The 18,755-nt window shown below is 52.6% G+C and overlaps 1 protein-coding gene and 1 long non-coding RNA gene across 2 annotated transcripts in view; one reads left to right on the top strand and one right to left on the bottom strand.

Annotated features, from left to right (window-relative positions):
* LOC129491409 (uncharacterized) overlaps nt 1-10,616 on the bottom strand; it is a 29,366-nt gene extending 18,750 nt beyond the window's left edge. Inside the window, exons 1-2 of the long non-coding RNA XR_008660545.2 lie at nt 9,347-10,616; nt 5,706-5,829 (exon numbers count right to left, since the gene is read on the bottom strand). This is a non-coding gene — a long non-coding RNA (uncharacterized lncRNA). The remainder of the gene's footprint in view (nt 1-5,705; nt 5,830-9,346) is intronic.
* Nucleotides 1-18,755, top strand: part of LOXL2 (lysyl oxidase like 2) — a 103,680-nt gene that overhangs the window by 56,505 nt on the left and 28,420 nt on the right. Inside the window, exons 4-6 of the mRNA XM_055295683.2 lie at nt 5,652-5,863; nt 13,298-13,520; nt 18,082-18,265. Of these exons, the coding sequence (XP_055151658.1) occupies nt 5,652-5,863; nt 13,298-13,520; nt 18,082-18,265 (619 nt within the window). The remainder of the gene's footprint in view (nt 1-5,651; nt 5,864-13,297; nt 13,521-18,081; nt 18,266-18,755) is intronic.

Below are 18,755 nucleotides of genomic sequence, written 5' to 3'. Positions count from 1 at the left end.
CGTTGAGATGTTGGCATGATGTTATGTCTTCCCAGCATTGTCCCTGCCACCCCTCCTCACCCTCAGGATGACTTCTCAGGTCAGAAAGCCTGGGCTGATACTAAATTATGACTTCTAGAACAGGGGGAAGGAGCAAGACCACTGAGCTAAGACCCGGCCTTGCCAACGTGCCTAGTGCTGAGAGTTTAGAGCGACTGTGATGTGGATTCATGTAGGCTGGCTGGCTTGACTTGCTTCTCCTTGTACCTTTCCCTGATGCAACTTCCAGCTAGACTTTCAAAATGGGTGATTTTTCCTCACTGGCGACAGCCCCAGACTATCGCATTCTGGAATTTGCAAGTCATGGACAGATGCTGCAAATGTTAAATGTCATTCAGGCATAAACCTGAGAGTCAGAGCCCAGAGCTCCCTTCCTCTCCGGCTGAAGTGACAAGTCCCTTGCCTGGCTGTGCCTTGGTTTTCCCTTCTGGGAACGGGTGCAAATCACTCCCAGAGCCTCAGGCCCTGCCGGAGGATGTGATGAGCTCTGAGGACCACACATCCCGGAGTTTCTGTGTCTTTCTTGGAGGGAAGCTTTCTGGAGGCCTGGGTGCACTGTTGTCTCTGGCAAGAGGGATAGCATCAGGTTTTAGCTTGAATTTTAATATGTACAGGGTGCTTGACCAGCTTCTGGCATTTGGGGCTGAATTTTATTTTATTTTATTTTATTTTATTTTATTTTATTTTATTTTATTTTATTTTTTTATTTTTTATATTTTTGAGACAGAGTCTTGCTCTGTCACCCAGGCTGGAGTGCAGTAGCATGGTCTCAGCTCACTGCAACCTCCGCCTCCCGGGTTCACGCCATTCTCCTGCCTCAGCCTCCCAAGTAGCTGGGACTACAGGCACCCACCACCACGCCTGGCTAATTTTTTGTATTTTTAGTAGATACAGGGTTTCACCGTGTTAGCCAGGATGGTCCCAATCTCCTGACCTCGTGATCCGCCTGCCTCGGCCTCCCAAAGTGCTGGGATTACAGATGTGAGCCACTGCGCCCGGCTGGGGCTGAATTTTAAACTAGCAAGTCTAGAGTGCCTTTCATTTAAAAAAGAAAAAAAGATGTGTGTATATTTTAATATTTCACACTTTCTCTTCACTTTTGGGGCTGAACTCCTGGGGCAAAAAATATCCTAACACTTGTGGTTATGGAAGGGGTTCCACAGCAGTGAAGTAAAGAGAGAGGTTATGTGTGTGTGTGGGTTTTCTAAGAGGTCTATCAGTCTCTGTGAGCTGGTTAGCTAGTTTGAGCACCGAATCTGTGCCCCAGAGGGCTTCCCTGCCTCCTCCCGCTGGCCTGAAGACAAGAATGCCGGGAGCCCGGCTCTCCCCTCACGTACACAATCCAATCTGACCCACTCCCCCTCAACGTGGGGTGCTGGGCTTCCAATGTGCACAGCACCAGCACCCTTCAGCTGGCTGAAGGGGACACCCAGAATTCTGAGCCCTGGGCCCTGCCCTGGGTGAGTCACCCTCAGTACCAGGCAATGTATTGGACACAGGCATGAGATGAGGACTGCTCAGAGACCAGTAGTCAGTTTGAGCACGGGTTTGGAGTCAGAACTTGATTTGCATACTTGTTTACCTACTTATTGGCTGTGTGAACTTGGATAACTTCCAGAAGCTTGCCAAGATTTATCATGTTTTTACCTCTAAACAGGTGGACCATGAGCCATCTTGAAAGCTGCCATGGGGATTGAATAATGGAGTGGATGTAAAGTTTTCTGTATGGAACCTAGCCTGCAATTAATTGGTGTTTGATAAATGATGCCCATAGCTGTCATTATTCAAAGCTGAGACAGGGCGCTGTGGTTAGGGTGTAAGGAGGAAGCCCAGCAAGGCCCAAGGAGGGCAGAGACTGCATTTTGTTAAATGAATGAATAAGGTGGATTTGAGCCTTAAAGACTGGAAAGGCTTTGGTTCTTTGGAGGGAGAAGAAGAGAAGATGGTCCAGTTTGAAGGAATGAGTGCGAAGGGTGTCCTGACTGTTTTCCTAAGGCCTTGCAAGGAAAAAGATCCTTTCAGAATTTCCTCCACCACAAGACACACAAACAAATGCACACTTTATATATACAGAGACCCATATGACATAGACACATACACACAGAGAGAGTACGCAGAGACCCACATGACACACAGGCACACACACACAACCCTGTCATGCATACATCATCATGCACACAGACACACAGTCCCAGAGACACACAATCCCAGAGAGACACACACAGAGACATATAGAGGGGCTCATATGACACATGGACATACAGACACTCAGAAACACACTATCATGCATATACCCCCGTGCACACACACAAGACACAGAGATACACACCACACACAGACCATCAAGCACACACCACCATGCACACACACAGACACAAAGATACACACCACACACACAGAACATCAAGCACACACCACCATGCACACACACAGACACAGAGATACACACCACACACACAGAACATCAAGCACACACCACCATGCACATACACAGAGATGCATAAACACGTATGCAGTGAGTCGGTGGAAGAATGAGGTTAATGACCCCTGGTGCTAGCCCTTTCTCTTCTCCAGGCTGCATTGCCTTCATCGTGGAGCCCCCGGGGCTCTCCCCACCAGCCATATTCAGTGGAGGAACCTGTCCCGCATCATTGCAGGAACGAGCACAAGCTCTCTTGGCGTTTGGGTTGGTGTGTGCTGGCCTCAGGCCCGCGTAGCTCTTTCCAGGGGGGTCTGCTGAGCAACTCCAGCCGGGCCTTCTTCCTCCTCCTGTGGCGGCCAGGTGCTGGGGGTCACACCTTCCCTGCAGTGAGCCTGCACTGCTGCCCAGTGCAGGGAAAAGGATCTGTGAACTGAAGGTCAGCCCAGGCCGCCTGCCCCGTGAAGTGCAGGCTTGATGCTAGGCAGTAACTTTCCTTCTGGGCATGACAGTTACTGGAATTCCAGCCTGGCCTCCCGAGGTGGGAAGAGACAGAAGAGGGCCGGCTCGTGGGCTGGGTTTAGACCTCAGGCCCTTTCTTGGCTCACCCCTGTCCACGTGTCTTGATGGCACGGGTCCTGCGGCCTGAATGAGGGCTGTAAAGGATCCAGGATCCAGGCTGGAAGGCATAATCTTGCCCCTGGCAGCATTCCTTCTGCTGTGGTGGAAAGGAAACGGAGCCAAGTGCCATCACTCCAGGCCCACATACTTTCCACCGCCTTGCAGGACCTGAGGGCAGGGCCTGGCTGTGGACCCTGAAGCCCATGCGAGGAGACATGAATCCCTGGGCACCCAAAGAATGGTTCTGTTCAGACTCGTGGTTCATTTGCATCTTGGCTGGACAGGGCTGGAGCAGCGGGGTGCTGGGTTCCTCCTGCCTTCCAGCCCTGCTTGGACCAGCCCCACCTCCCAGTCCCTGACCCGCTCAGTGTGTGTGTCCTCCACTGCACCTCGGGGTGGCCCTAGGGAGGGAACTGGAGTCAGCTGGTATTCTCATCTGTAAGGTGGGGATGGCAGTAGCTATCAACCACCTCATTACAGCATGCGAGGGTTAAGTAGGAGAACGCAAGGAAGACACTTCACATAGGGCTGGGCACCTGGTGCATGCTTTGCAGTAGCTCTTGCTATTATATTCTGCAATTCGCGGTGTTTGCGGATCCATGTGAAGCTGGGGACAGTGAGAGGGCTGGAGGCATAGGTGGTATCAGTCCTGAATGGCTGAGAGCATCTTGATCAATATTAGGGTATTGCATAGACAAAGAGGAGCTAGTCAAGGGACAAGGTTAGATCTGTGTTTTAGAAAGAGCCGGCTGCAGTGTCTCATACCTATAATTCCAGCACTTTGGGAGGCCGAGGTGGGAGGATGCCTTGAGGCCAGGAGTTCGAAACCAGCTTAGGCAACATAGTGAGACCTCATCTCTGAAATATATTCTAAAATAAGCTGGGCGTGGTGGTGCACACCTGTACTCCCAGCTACTTGGGAGACTGAAACAGGAGGATCGCTTGAGCCCAGGATATGGAGACTGCAGTGAGCCCTGATCACACCACTGTACTCCAGCCTGGGCAACAGAGTGAGACCCTGCCTCAAAAAAGAATAAGAATTAATTAATTAAAAGAAAAAAGAGGCCGGGCGCTGTGGCTCACGCCTGTAATCCCAGCCCTTTGGGAGGCCGAGGCAGGCTGATCACGAGGTCAGGAAATTGAGATCATCTTGGCTAACATGGTGAAACCCCATCTCTACTAAAAATACAAACAATTGGCCAGGTATGGCAGCGTGTGCCTGTAGTCCCAGTTACTGGGGAGGCTGAGGCAGGAGAATGGCGTGGACCCGGGAGGCGGAGCTTGTAGGGAGCTGAGATCATGCCACTGCACTCCAACCTGGGCAACAGAGCGAGACTCCGTCTCAAAAAAAAAAAAAGAAAAAAGAGGCTCTTTGGTGGCTGGCTCTGTGGCAGACAGACGGAGGCAGGGACTCAGTCAGGGAGTGTTGCAAGAGCTGGTGATGGCTGGCCACGAGTGATTCAGGAGGGAGCGTCTGTGAAGTTTGGAGCCTGTTACGGCATGTCTTGGAAAGGCATTAAAAAGTGCCACTGTAACTCCAGGGAACCTCTTCTCCTCTCATCTAGCTTGGCCTCTTGAGGTCCCCTCTCCTGCCAGATCCCCAGGACTCAGGTCTAGGTGGTACAGGGACATTCCAGCTCCACGTCGAGGGAGGAGGAGCGCCCACATGGCAGGGAGGCAGGCGCCTTCCTCCCGCCCATGCCCCTCCAGGCCTCCTCCACTTCCTCACAAAGGACCCTGCAAATGAATCTTTCCAACCCTGACTCCAGCACCTGTCCTTTACTCCACAGATAGATGAGTGGGGTGGGTGTGGGAAGGGAACCCTCCAAGGGGCTCAAAGTGTTTGCAGTCTCTCCTTTGCTTGCTGCAGCCAAATAGTTGTCCCCAACCCTATCTCCCTGATCCCTGCCAGGCAGGTGTGGGTCTCTGCACACAGCACGCTCAATACCAGGAATCTCTGCTTCCTTTCTTTCTAAGCCCTGCTCCTTCTCTCAGGCCTCTCTAAGGATTTTTGAATAGAGGAATGCCCACCCCTGGGGTATGAGGTAGTCTGCAGGGTGGCACCACCAGCTTCAGGACATCTGGGGCTCCTCTATCTGAAACTCAAGTTTTACTGAAAGATGAATCAGGGAGACACACACAGACACACTCACAGGCACATACACACGTACTTTGGAGTGAAATGCAAAATCCACATTCAAAGAACACTTTCTCTCCCGTGCGTTTATTTCGAGGCCTGTGCAGGAGGAGGCTGCTGCCCTTTGGTCTCCAAGATCTTAGGTTCGGATGTAGGAGAAGCCCATGGGGTCTCTGAGTCTTTTCTGACTGTTCCAGGTCACCCCACTCCCTGTTGGGTCCTTTCAGCCTCACTATCTCCCATGCATAGCACTTTCTAACTACAGCTTGGGCCGTGTGCGCCTTGGGGGTGCCCAGAGCTCACTGCAGGGCCCGAGGGCACAGGCAGGCCAGCGACAGGCCTGGCCCGTAGTCGCTAAAGAAGTACTGGTTGCCTGGTGTCTCTGCAGCCGGGCCAGAAGGGTGACCCTCTCCTTCCACGCCTCTTTCTTCCCAGAACCTGAATATCCAGGTGGAGGACATTCGGATTCGAGCCATCCTCTCAACCTACCGCAGGCGCACCCCAGTGACGGAGGGCTATGTGGAGGTGAAGGAGGGCAAGACCTGGAAGCAGATCTGTGACAAGCACTGGACAGCCAAGAATTCCCGTGTGGTCTGCGGCATGTTCGGCTTCCCTGGGGAGAGGACATACAACACCAAAGTGTACAAGTAAGAGGACTGCACCAAAGGGGTGACTTTGAGGGTATCCGCCCTGCCTACCTGGTTAAAAGAGTCCGCCCTGGCAGTGGCCTTTCCTTGGCCAGGCACGGCCAGGCAAGCTGGTGTCCCTGCAGGCAGTCTGCACAGAGCCCCTGGGCCGGGCCAGGTGCCAAGTTCAAGGGCACCCTCTGGCATCCTTACCCTTGAGGAACTTACATATCTACAGGAGATAGACCCTAATCCCTAGAGTAGCCTGAGGGAAGGCATATTGCAGAAGTGAGATGCAAGGTGCCCCCAGCCCTGAGAACCCCAGCTCGGGGTGCTGCCGGCCAGCTCAGGGACTGCACGAGCTAGGCTAGGGCAATACCCTGGCCAGGCCGGGCAGAGACAACACCAACTTAAGAAGAAATGTTTACTTGCCCTTGGCAAATGATTTTCCGGAGAAATCTGGAAGTTGCAGCAGGTAATTGAGACACTGGTCCATGCAGTTCACTTCATCCAATCCCAGTTAAATCTGACAATGCTGGGATGATCTCTAAGGTTAATATTTCCCAATAGGGGAAAGAAGTAGACAGGGACAGAACCTGGAGTCGTTTTGACTTAAGGGGTGTCCAGTGGAAGGATTCCAGCACCCCAACAAGCTGATGGCTGGCGTATACTTGGTTGGTCATGGGGTGTTCCTCCTTCCTCTTAATAATGATAGGAATACTAGCTTGGCTTTACTAAAGACTTATAATGTGACAGGCACTATTCTCAGTCATTTAATCCTCACAACACCACTGGGAAATAGGAGTCTGTTTTAGAGTTGAGTAAACTGGAGAAAGGTGGTAGAACCAGGAAGGGGCAGATCCAGGCCTCACGCACACCCTGGCCTCTGGAGGTCCCCTGTGTCCAGCTATAGGGTCCACACTCTTAGAGAGTGCAGACTGTCAGCACTGTCTCTTTCCTTCCAAATCAGAGGAAGAAAAGACGTGGCTTCCATGTCAGGAGACCTGGCTTGAAGCCCCAGCTCTACCTGCCAGCTCCCTGGGGTGCCGGGCAGACCACATATCCCTCCCTGACCCTGCCCCAGCCCTGCCTGGATGGGGTGGGCCGTAATTTTGTCCCAGCCCCCAGCCCCTCACATGAGTGGATGAGTGCAGCTGCAGAGCTGCCCATTTGGGTGAGCACACAACACCGCAGGCTGGCCACGATGGTGATTCCAGTCCCCAGACATGGCCCAGACCTTTCTGTTGGCACCAAGAGTCACCGTCCTCTGAATACTTTGGAGAACTCCCACCCGACTCCTTCCTTGGTGACACCTTCTCAGCTTTTCTTACCCGTTGGAGCCAAGAAAAGCAAACCCCCTCCCTGGCAGGCTTCCTACCTGGCTGGCCCTACCAGTGCCCCCAGCCTGGCTGCTGTTCTGAGCTGGACAGCATGCGCCTTGTTCAGATAGCGTTTGGAAGACATCTCCCAACTGTGGCCAGTCCAGAGTCCTTCCCAGCTTTTGAGGAGTTGATCTCAGGCCAGTTTCGGCAGCTGGGCGCTGGGTAATCTTGTCACGTGCTGGATTGGAACCCCCATCCTGCCCCTCCCACCCTCGCGTCTGTGGCTTTGCCTTTTCAAGGACGGGGAAGACAAGGCTTCCAAGGCCAAGAGTGATCCAAGGAGGGGGTGGTGGGTGGTGCTGTCTGCAGGATGGGAGATGAAGAACAGAAGCTGCTGGAAACCAGCCCCTCCTGCAGCCTTCTAGCTGGAGAGGTGGGGCGGCCTTGCTAGCGGAGGAGTGGTAGGGGAAGCACGACCTTCTCAGCTTGTCCCTCTCATTTTATGTTCATCTCTGGGACTCAGTTGACAGTTAGGCCTACATGTGCCCCAAAGAGAAAGGTGCTGGGAAGACTTTCAGTGCCTCGGTGGGCTGTCGGGGCTGAGCTGCCAGCAAAGGGCTAGGACTCCTAGGGAATGGTAAAGCTCAGAGACCACTGGCCTAAGCCCTGGGTCTGCATGGAAGAGAACATGGAAGAGGCCTGAAGGGCAGTGGACTCAGGATGTCACAGCCCACACCCAGCAGAGCCTGTAAGGACAGCCCAGGTCTGCTTCAGGGAGAACACCACCCAGCAGTCTCCACCTGCTGGCCCCGCTGCAGCTCCTCTTCTCCCAGGGGTAGGGCCAGCTCAGAAGCACTGGCCAGTCTGAGGGCTGGGGATATCCACAGGCCCTGCTCAGAGGCTGAGGACTGCAGAGGTCTGGAAGGCAGACTGAGGACCACCACCCTGCCTGGCCCTTGAAGCAGTGGCTTCCGGTTGCATCTTTCCCATGTCCCTTTCCCTCTTCCTACAGCCTGTGGCTGCTATTGCTGGCAGCACACCTCTGAGGCTCAAGAAGGGACCCCTTCCCTCCCGCCATGCAGCACTGCCCACTCTATGCAGGAAATTATTTTCAAAGTAATTCTCAGTCTGGGGTGGAGTTAGTAATCTCCATATATCCACCAAGGCCCCTGAAGGACCTTATAGCCTTGGAAGCTCACCTGCTTAACCCCCGAGGGTCCCCCACCCCACTGCTGCCTTACTGGACTGGCTCCCTCTGTGAACCTGCTGGGCTGGTGGCCACTCGGAAGCCTTAGAGCTGTCCCCTGGCCGCCAACTGCAGCTCTTCCTCAGCACCTCTGCTTCCCCCAGTGATACAGTTTGGCTGTGTCCCCACCCATATCTCATCTTGAATTGTAGCTCCCATAACCCCACATGTCGTGGGAGGGACCCAGTGGGAGGTAACTGAATCATGGGGGTGGGTCTTTCCCATGCTGCTCTCATGATAGTGAATAAGTCTCATGAGACCTGATGGTTTTATAAAGGCCAGTTCCCCTGCACATGCTCTCTTGCCTGCTGTCATGTAAGACGTGCCTTTGTTCCTCCTTCACCTTCCGCCATGTTTGTGAGGCTTCCCCAGTCATGTGGAACTGTTGAGTTTATTGAACCTCTTTCCTTTATAAATTACCCAGGCTCAGGTATGTCTTTATTAGCAGCATGAGAATGGACTAATGCCCTCCAGTTACCTGCACACACCCCAGAGGTCTCTGCAGCCACAGGCTTGCCAAAAGTAGAGTCAGGGGCTCCTCACCAAGGCCTGCTCTCTGATTGGTGTGGCCGTGGCACTGACTTCCACACCGGGCTGGGGTGCAATGCATGTACCTTGAAGCTAATGAAGCTTAAACTTCAGGCCCCCATTCCTGGTGCCGGAAGGGAGCATTTTGTAGTCATAATTTTGTTCTCCCGAAAGTAGGATCCCAATATTGACATCATTTAATTGAAATGAGCTCGCTAAGCAGAGATTCTGCATTTAATGTTGCAGCTCAGGAAGTCAGGCCTCCAGGGGTTTGCCTGGTTGGTTGGCTGAAATGTGGACCAAAGTGTGGCCCACAGTGAGTGAGTAGAAATGCTGACCCTGCCTCCATTGTGTGTAGAGGACAGAATTCAAAAGCTTAGGGAGGTTGGATGTTACAGGGGATCTTACCTTTAGGACCTCCTCACCCACACTGGGAAGCTCCTGAAGACACGCCTTTCACCTTGACAGTGAGAAGTAAATATATGAAAGGAGCCCCAGCCTCCCTGAGGAGCTGTGATCACTCTTCTCTGAAGGCCAGACCTCACAGCAGGAACAGCAGCCACCGAACCAGTAACCTGAATGCGATAGGAGTAATTGGCTCCAGGGCGGCAGCGGCCCCGTGGCTGTAGTACTACCAAAGGCAAGGTGGACGTGCTGATCCTATTGGACAGTGGAATCAAAGCAGCAGGCAGTCTGACTGCTGCAGACCTGTGGTGTTGGCTGGTTGATCCTGATGTTCCTCGAAGTGAAATAGACAGGAAGCCTACTAAGTTCGTACTTAATCTGTATAAGCAGAAAACTTCTAGGTCAAGCAAACAAAAATCTGTCCAGAATCATAAAAGCAGAGTCATGACCCCTCAATCCATTCCCATACTTGAGCCAGTTTTATCAGACTGGAAGCTCTTGAATGAGGGAAAGGCTGGGTACCCTCAAGGAAGCACCCTCGTAGCCTGCCAGAAATTTATACTGTATTCTTTCTCCCAGTTCTCCAAAGGCACCTTCCACCAAGATGAGCCTGCATTGGAGAAAAGGAAATACTCAGATCTTTTGGACTACTGGCCACTGGTTCTGAGCTGACACTAATTCTAGGAGACCCAGAACATCAAAGTGGGGGCTTATGGGTTTTTAGCTTACGTCCATCTCAAACTCATCCTGTGCTATTTCCCCACTTCCGGAAAGCATCATGGAAATAGATGTACTCAGCAGTTGGCAGAATCCCACGACATCTGCCTTCACTCTTGGCAAGAGGAGCACCGGTGGGTAGGACTCTTGGTTGAATCAGTCCAGCTCCGTGTTCTTCCTACAGCCCAGCTATTGGCCTAGCTGCCTCTTTCATAGGCAGGCTTCCCGCTCCACTTCACCCAAGGCTGCCTCACTCACTCCAGTCACTCCTCCAGTCTCCAGGCCTGGAGCTCGGTGGGCTGTCTACACCCTCCGAGGGCCTCCGTCTGCAGCTCAGAGGCCTGTCCCCAGTGAAACACTGGGATGGAGGAGGGGAGGGGAGGCTCTGGGAGGCCTGAACGTGCTAGAGGGTCTGCAGCACATTCCTGGGGGCTGATGTCAGAGGGATCCGGGCTGCTGGGGATAGTTGTTTGCTGTGGGCTCTGCACTCTCCATTTAGAATGCAGGACATCTGTTCCTGGAGAGGGTGGCGCTCACTGACGGCTGGAAGCAGAGGGGTTTTCCTGAGCCAAGGCAGGCGGTGAGGTCTGGCCAATCCTCGAGCAGCTGGTGTTCCTCCGAGTATCTTCTCCCGCCCCTGTGTGGGCGTCATGGAACATGCTCTAGGCTTCCAAGTGCAGGGGCCTTGCAGGAAGTGTGTCGGGAGGGCAATGGTTCCTGGAATTATTAATAGCCCTCCTGAGCAGTTCTCTGGGCTGCCGCTGTGGTGAGCACGCACCTGAATTTGCCAAGATAGTCCTCAGCAAGATTCCGTGTCATTGCGTTCACAGGCAACTAGAATTTTAACAAGTCTCAGATTTGGGTTAAGGAGAGACGATAACTGTGTCTGTAGGATTTGCCCTTCCTCTGTCTTCACATCCCATTCACCCTGAGACAAAGGAGGTACTTCCAGGGCTGCTGGACCAGCAGGGATGGGACCTCGCCTCTGCCCTGTCTCGGGGTCAGCCTGCCCAGCGAGGCCCCTCCGCTGGCTCCTTCTGGCATCTCATTGGGTCCTGCCACGCAGGGACAAGTACACGGGCCCTGAAAAGCTGGGTCGGCATGAGCAGGTAGCAGGGACTTCCTGGACCTCCGTATTTCAAATCCCACCATCATTCAGGGCCCAATTTATAGCCTTCTCTTCCGTAAAGTTGTCTCTCATCACTCCGACCATGGAATCCCTCCCTCCTCTCACTCTTCTTTTTTTTTCTTTAACAAATACAGTTTTATTTATTTACTTATTTATTTCACAAACTCTTATGTAGCTCTTCCTATGTCTGGGCACTGTTTTAAATGACAAGTATTAACTCATTTAAACTGTCACAACAGGCCAGGCACTGGCACATGCCTATAATCCCAGCACTTTGGGATGCAGAGGTGGGCAGGTCACCTGAGGTCAGGAGTTTGAGACTACCCTGGTCGCAGGAGACCTCAGCCTCTCCAGAGTGCTAGCCTCTTCTTCAAAGGCCAGAGTCATGGGAACCCAGACGGGGTGAGGCGGTCTCCTGCCAAGGCCTCCTTACAATGATATGACTTTGCAGAAATTTGGACACTACCTCCAACTACAGATTTATGGCCCGGCATGGTGGCTCATGCCTGTAATCCCAACACTTTGGGAGGCCAAGGGAGGCAGATTACCTGAGGTCAGGAGTTCGAGAGCAGCCTGGCAACATGGTGAAACCCCATCTCTACTAAAAATACAAAATTACCCTGGCGTGGTGGCAGGTACCTGTAATCCCAGCTACGCAGGAGGCTAAAGCAGGAGAATTGCTTGAACCCAGGAGGCGGAGGTTGCAGTGAGCCGAGATCACGCCAAAGCCCTCCAGCTTGGGCAACAGAGTGAGACTCTATCTCAAAAAAAAAAAAAAAAAACAACTAATAAACGGTCACAACAATCTAGTGAAGTAGATACTATTACTACTTCTGATTTGGACATGAGAAACTGAGGTACAGTATCCTTTTTGTTAGCCAATCTTTTTTTTTTTTTTTTGAGACGGAGTCTCGCTCTGTTGCCCAGGTTGGAGTGCAGTGGTGCAATCTCGGCTCACTGCAAGCTCCGCCTCCCGGGTTCACGCCATTCTCCTGCCTCAGCCTCTCCGAGTAGCTGGGACCACAGGCGCCCGCCACCACGCCCGGTTTGTTAGCCAATCTATTACTTATCAGTTGGCTACTGTTTCAGAAAAAAAAAAAAACATACAAAGGAACACTTTGCACGTGCTAGCAATACAGGCTAAGGGCTTCCCTAGGATATGGCACAGAGACAACCTCAACCTCACTGATCTTCCTGGGTGCAGGAAGCAGTAGTTTCATTACCATTATAATTTCTACTACTAGGCAGATTGTACTTTGATTCAGCAGATGGAGTAATTTAAGACTGTTTTCATTGTTTCTCACTGGAAATACAAATTTAATCTTGTATATCATTGGGAGAGTTTAGCAATCAGCTTGTACTGCTCATTGACAAAGAAAAAGCTAAAGAATGATAACAGGCCAGGCACAGTGGCCCATGCCTATAATCCCAGCACTTTGGGAGGCCGAGGCAGGCAGATCACTTCAGATCAGGAGTTTGAAACCATCCTGGCCAACATGGCGAAACCCCGTCTCTAGTAAAAATACAAAAATTAGCTAGGTGTGGTGGCGGGTACTTGTGGTCCCAGCTACTCAGGAGGCTGAGGCTGGAGAATTGCTTGAATCTGGGAGGCAGAGGTTGCAGTGATTGCACCACTGCACTTCTGCCTGGGGGAATAGAGTGAGATTCTGTCTCAGAAAAAAAAAAAGAACGACAACAAATTATGTTGGAATTATCTGAAGAGTTAGTGTAAACAAATGGTTTACCTTAGAGTATGAGGGGTTTTCTAGGACCAGGGATCTCACCTGTTTTAAATACCTTTGTGCATTCTGTGTTCCTGGGCTTTATTATTATTATTTCACCATATTGAGTGAGTCCTTTCTTTCCTAGAATGGAAGCTGCCTGAGGCCTTGTCCACCCTCTGGGTCCTGTTCCACAGTCCCTAGTGTGGTGCAGGCATTAGTAGGTGCTCAGTGAATGCTGGCGGAATGGACTGAGCTGGGACCCTCTGTGAAGCAGGGCTGAGCTCCAGGAGCAGGGCCCAGTCTCTCATGTTCTGCCTTGTTGTAGAAGGAATCGGGGTAGGCGTCACGATGCCCTGGTCACCTGTCCCCTCCCATCGTCTGCAGAATGTTTGCCTCACGGAGGAAGCAGCGCTACTGGCCATTCTCCATGGACTGCACCGGCACAGAAGCCCACATCTCCAGCTGCAAGCTGGGCCCCCAGGTGTCACTGGACCCCGTGAAAAATGTCACCTGTGAGAATGGGCTGCCGGCCGTGGTGAGTTGTGTGCCTGGGCAGGTCTTCAGCCCTGACGGACCCTCGAGATTCCGGAAAGCCTACAAGCCAGAGGTGAGGACGGGGCACGAGGTGTGGCCATTTGGCACCTGGAGAGGATGGGAGGGTGTTGAGGGAGTAGGCAGGATCCCCCAGCAGAGTGAGGAAGGGTGGCCTCAGCGGAGATCACCATTGTGGCTGCTTTACTCTGAGACCTGAGCACCCTCTGCAGAGAAGGACCACCTGGGGGAGAAGAATACTCCAGCATCAGTTGCCACAGGCTGTTGGTACGCTGTCTGCTGGGTAAGACAGGAGCAGACGATGAAGGGGTGTGCGACAGGGACCTTGTGCCCCTGCACAGTTCCCAAAGGAGAGCTAGAAATGTGACCCAGCTCTGAAAAACACATGCAGTCAGCGACACATTTTCAAGCATGTTTGGTTTATTTTGCAACAGAAAGGATAACAATTTTAAAAAGCTTCCACCAAGGTAGAAAACCTGCCATTGTCCTAAGTCATCTATACATTAGTCACATTATACTTATGTGAAACGGCACCTCTGTGTGTGGCGGGGGGTGTATGTGTGTGGGGGTGTATGTGTGGGGGTGTATGTGTGGGGGTGTGTATGAGTGTGCGTGTGTATGAGTGTGTGTGTATGTGTGTGGGGGTGTATGAGTGTGTGTGTATGTGTGGGGGTATGTATGTGTGTGGGGGTGTGTGTATGTGTGGGGTGTGTATGAGTGTATGGGGTGTATGAGTGTGCGTGTATGAGTGTGGGGGTGTGTGTATGTGTGGGGGTGTATGAGTGTGGGGGGTGTATGAGTGTGTGGGGGTGTGTATGAGTGTGGGGGGTATATGAGTGTGTGGGGGTGTGTATGAGTGTGGGGGGTGTATGAGTGTGTGGGGGTGTGTATGAGTGTGGGGGGTGTATGAGTGTGTGGGGGTGTGTATGAGTGTGGGTGTGTTGGGGGCTGTGTGTGAGTGTGTGGAGGTGTCTGTGTGGGGATGTGTGGGTGTGTGTGTATGAGTGTGTGTGTGGGTATGTGTTTGTGGGGGTGTATGAGTGTGTGGGGGTGTATGAGTGTGGGGGTGTGTATGGGTGTGTGTAGGGATGTGTATGTGTGTGTATGAGTGTGTGGGGGTGTGGGGGATATGAGCGTGGGGAGGTGTATGGGGGTGTATGAGTGTGGGGGGGTGTGTGTGTGGGTGTGTGTGCGGGTGTGTGTGTAGGAGTGTGTGGGAGGTGTGTGTGGGTATGTGTGGGGGTGTATGAGTGTATGGGGTGTGTGGGGTGTGTGTGGGTGTGTATGAGTGTGGGGGTATATTTGGGGCATGTGTGTGTGTGGGGGGGGTATATGAGTGTGCATGGGTGTGGGGGGTCTGTGTGTGGGGGGTGTGTATGAGTGTGTGTGGGTGTGTGTGGGGGGGTTTATGTGTGTGGGGGTATGTGTGGGTGTGTGTATGTGTGTGTATGGGGGGGTGTGTGTGAGTATATTCCTGAAATGCAGATGAACATCTTCCCATATAAAGTAACAGCCCTGTTTCAATGGACCGATTTCTTTTTTTTTTCTTTTTCTTTTTTTTTTTTTTTTTTTTTTTTGACACAGACACTCTTTTTGCCAGGCTGGAGTGCAATGGCATGATCTTGGTTCACTGCAACCTCCGGCTCCTGGGTTCATGCGATTCTCCTGCCTCGGCCTCCCGAGTAGATGGGATTACAGGCACCCACCACCACACCTCGCTAATCTTTGTATTTTTAGTAGAGATGGGGGTTTCACCATGTTGGCCAGGCTAGTCTTGAACTCCTGACCTCAGATGGCCCACCCGCCTCGGCCTCCCAAAGTGCTAGGATTACAGACATGAGCCACCGCCCTGGTCTAATGGGCTGATCTCCTAGAACAAGTAAAGTAGCCCAACCACAGCAGGCTTGACCCAGCCTCTGACAAAGAGCAAGTGCCCTATCTATCTCTTCTTGATTAGCTTTTCTTTCTCCTCCTCTTCCTTTTTCCTGTATCCATCAAAGGGTCTCTGTGATTTCTGTGTTCAGGAAACAGCTAATATCTCGTGAGTGGGTGGGAATAACAACTGGGAAGAGGAGAGGGAGGGATGGGAGAAGTGACTGATCATTTCTCAGGGGCTGATGCCCTGTGCCAGGTAAAACCTCAGTACTTAGTGCACTGTTTGCTGACGCGGCATGAGTAGATGAGACAGCATCTGATTAGCATGACGATCGTAGTAATCATCACCTTGGCAGGGGGGAGTTCCAGGTGGGCTGTCACCAAGTCAGGGATAAGAGGGGACCAGAGGAGGGAGAAGGGCTCTGGGGTGGGGGCAGAGAGTGTGTCAGCCAGGTCCACATATGTGTGCCTCCAGGACACACCTAGACAGCGCCACGTCCACCTCCTCCGACAATCAGTCCACCACCCCCAAACTCCCACCACACCCTCCTTGCCCCCTGTGTATGATCTGATGGCCACATCCTTTCCACAGCCTCAGCCTGAGCCTCTGAGCTTTCCTTGTGTGTCATCCAGAATACCAGATCCTACTGTTTTGGAATTCCTCTACTGTGCGGTTTAAAGCAAAGGAATCAAGTTCATACCAAACCAACTAAAACAGAGCGAGCACGCCTCACATCATATTTTCCCTTGGTTTCTTTCTTTCCTCTGGGGCCAGCTGACTGCTTGGCCACCGCCGGGCTGGGGCGAGGTTATTTGACCTCTGCCTCCCCTAAGCTTAGGTCATGGATGGTCCATTCTGTGGGAAGACAGCTTGGGAAGGGAGGTCAGGGAAGCAGGAGGCCACCATTCTACAGAAAACAGAGGTTGGAGCCAGCCAGCAGTTATGCGTGTTTTGTTCTGTTTGGGTTTGTTTTTTTTTTTTTTTTTTTTTTTGAGATGGAGTCTCGCTCTGTCACCCAGGCCGGAGTGCAGTGGCGCGATCTCGGCTCACTGCAAGCTCCGCCTCCCAGGTTCATGCCATTCTCCTGCCTCAGCCTCCTGAGTAGCTGGGACTACAGGCACCCGCCACCGTGCCTGGCTAATTTTTTGTATTTTTTTTTTTTTAGTAGAGATGGGATTTCACCATGTTAGCCAGGATGGTCTCGATCTCCTGACCTTGTGATCCACCCGCCTTGGCCTCCCAAAGTGCTGGGATTACAGGCGTGAGCCACCGCACCCGGCCCTGTTTGGGTTTTTTTAAAAGCTAGGATAAAGTATCCTGCAGCTACTGGGTGTTTTCCCCCTTTTTCTTCTTCCCATACTGCCGGGGTCAGAGCAGTCCCTGAGGTATGTAAATCTGGGTGCTGTCTCAGCACCCCACCCTGCCATGGCCAGCCCCAAGGTACAATTGGTAGAGAGGCAGGTTCTTGTATGATGCCATCCCGCCGAAGGTAGCTGGTGGACATGAATGCTTGAAAAGGTCACCTCCACCCAGGCCTGCCTCGCCCTGGCCATCAGTGGTAGAGTGAAGGCAGTTATGGGCTAAGGACAACATAGGCCAGGGCAGGCAATGACTCTGGTCTGATGTGACACACCTAGAATGGCTACACAGTCTTCCTCACTCCCTCTGTGGAGTTGACTGAGCATCAGCAGTAGCTGAGAGCCTCATGGGCTTCTGAGCCTCCTTCAAAACACACATGCGCATACATGCAGCATGCATGCAGGTGAGCTTGCACACACACACGTGCCACACATGCAGAGAAACATGCAAACCTGGGTATGTGGACAGCTGGAGTCAAGTGACCCAACTCCCATCTTGTAAGACATGATCCACTGTGGCCAAGACGTAGCCTTACTCGTGTCTAACTCAGTAAAGCCCACAAGAAGATTAAAGCTTCCAGACTGTCAGTGAACATTAGGGGTGTTTAAACTGTAATTCTCCACCCTCTCTGCATAGCTGGTTGGGCTGCATCTTCTGGATTCAGGCCAATTTGGACTTGGAGTCAAATCGAGGGAGGCTGGGCATGCCCCCAGCCCTGGGACAAATCAGTATGAGGCTCGCCATCCATTCTCTGAGTCATGGCTGTATGAAGGTTGGCTTTCCAGCTCCCTGTCTTCCCGTTCTCCTGTCTGCTCCCTCCTGCCTCTAGTTGGTGTGCACAGCAGAATCATGCCAGTGCCTGCCTAGTACTGTGGAGTCTCTGCAGGCCTAGACTGTAGCACTGTGTTATAAGCAAGGTTGATCCAAACTTGCTTAGAAGCAACCTTGTTACAAGAAAGAATTATGATCCATTTGGAATCTGCAGACTTTGGAGGGTAGGCGCTTCTTTAGCTCTAAAGCATGAGGCTCTGGAGTTGGTGGGGGAAGTGCTGATGGAAGGATCCTTGTGCCACGCAAAGGTTGGGGTGATGAGTGATTGACGGTCCCCGATGGGTTCCCCAGGGGACCAGGACAGAAGCTCCATGCAAGGGCTGCAAAGGGAGCTTGCACCAGAGCTGACTCTGTAGAGGAAGCTCCCACACCCCAACACACCCACGACACACACACACCCATGACACACACACACCAAGCACAGTTGCAGCTCCCAGACTGAGTGCCTGGCCTGGGAACAGGGTGGTGGGGAAGGGAGGGGGAGGGGACAGTGGTTGCCTGCTGAGCATCCATCAGCGTCTGTACTCAGCAGGACTGTGTGTCTCTTCAGCAACCCCTGGTGCGACTGAGAGGCGGTGCCTACATCGGGGAGGGCCGCGTGGAGGTGCTCAAAAATGGAGAATGGGGGACCGTCTGCGATGACAAGTGGGACCTGGTGTCGGCCAGTGTGGTCTGCAGAGAGCTGGGCTTTGGGAGTGCCAAAGAGGCAGTCACTGGCTCCCGACTGGGGCAAGGTAAGGAATGGGGAGGCTAGAGGGGGCCTCTCTTCCTGGGAACATGGTGCCGTGAGCCCAGCCTGGCTGCTGGCCGTGAGCTCTCGGGCAGTCCTCACTTTCCCTCCTCCCTTTAGCGGCTGCCTAGGAGAGAATCCCAGGCCTCTCCCTAGACAGAGCTGAAAGGGGCCTTAGAGAACACTGAGATCCTATTTTATAGATTTGGAAGCAGAGGCCCAAAAAACAGAGTAAACATCCAAGGTGAGATAACATATTAGCGGCCAATGAATACTCCCCTGTAGGTCTCCCAGCTCCCAACCCAGTGCTCTCCACTGCCTTACCAAAAAAGCCGGGGTTCTCAGGCCCCCTCCTGCAGGAGAGGGCCTCCGCCAGACTGAACCACTCTGCAATGAAAGGACCAAATGCCATCTTACTTTTCCTCCCCGGAGCAGCCCTGCACACACTCCCTCCCTGACAGCAGAGAAAGGGAACAAGAAGCCACCCTCCGGAT

This window comes from Symphalangus syndactylus, chromosome 10 (genome assembly GCF_028878055.3).
Source record: "Symphalangus syndactylus isolate Jambi chromosome 10, NHGRI_mSymSyn1-v2.1_pri, whole genome shotgun sequence".
NCBI lineage: Eukaryota > Metazoa > Chordata > Mammalia > Primates > Hylobatidae > Symphalangus > Symphalangus syndactylus.
This window is presented reverse-complemented; position numbering and strand designations above follow the sequence as displayed.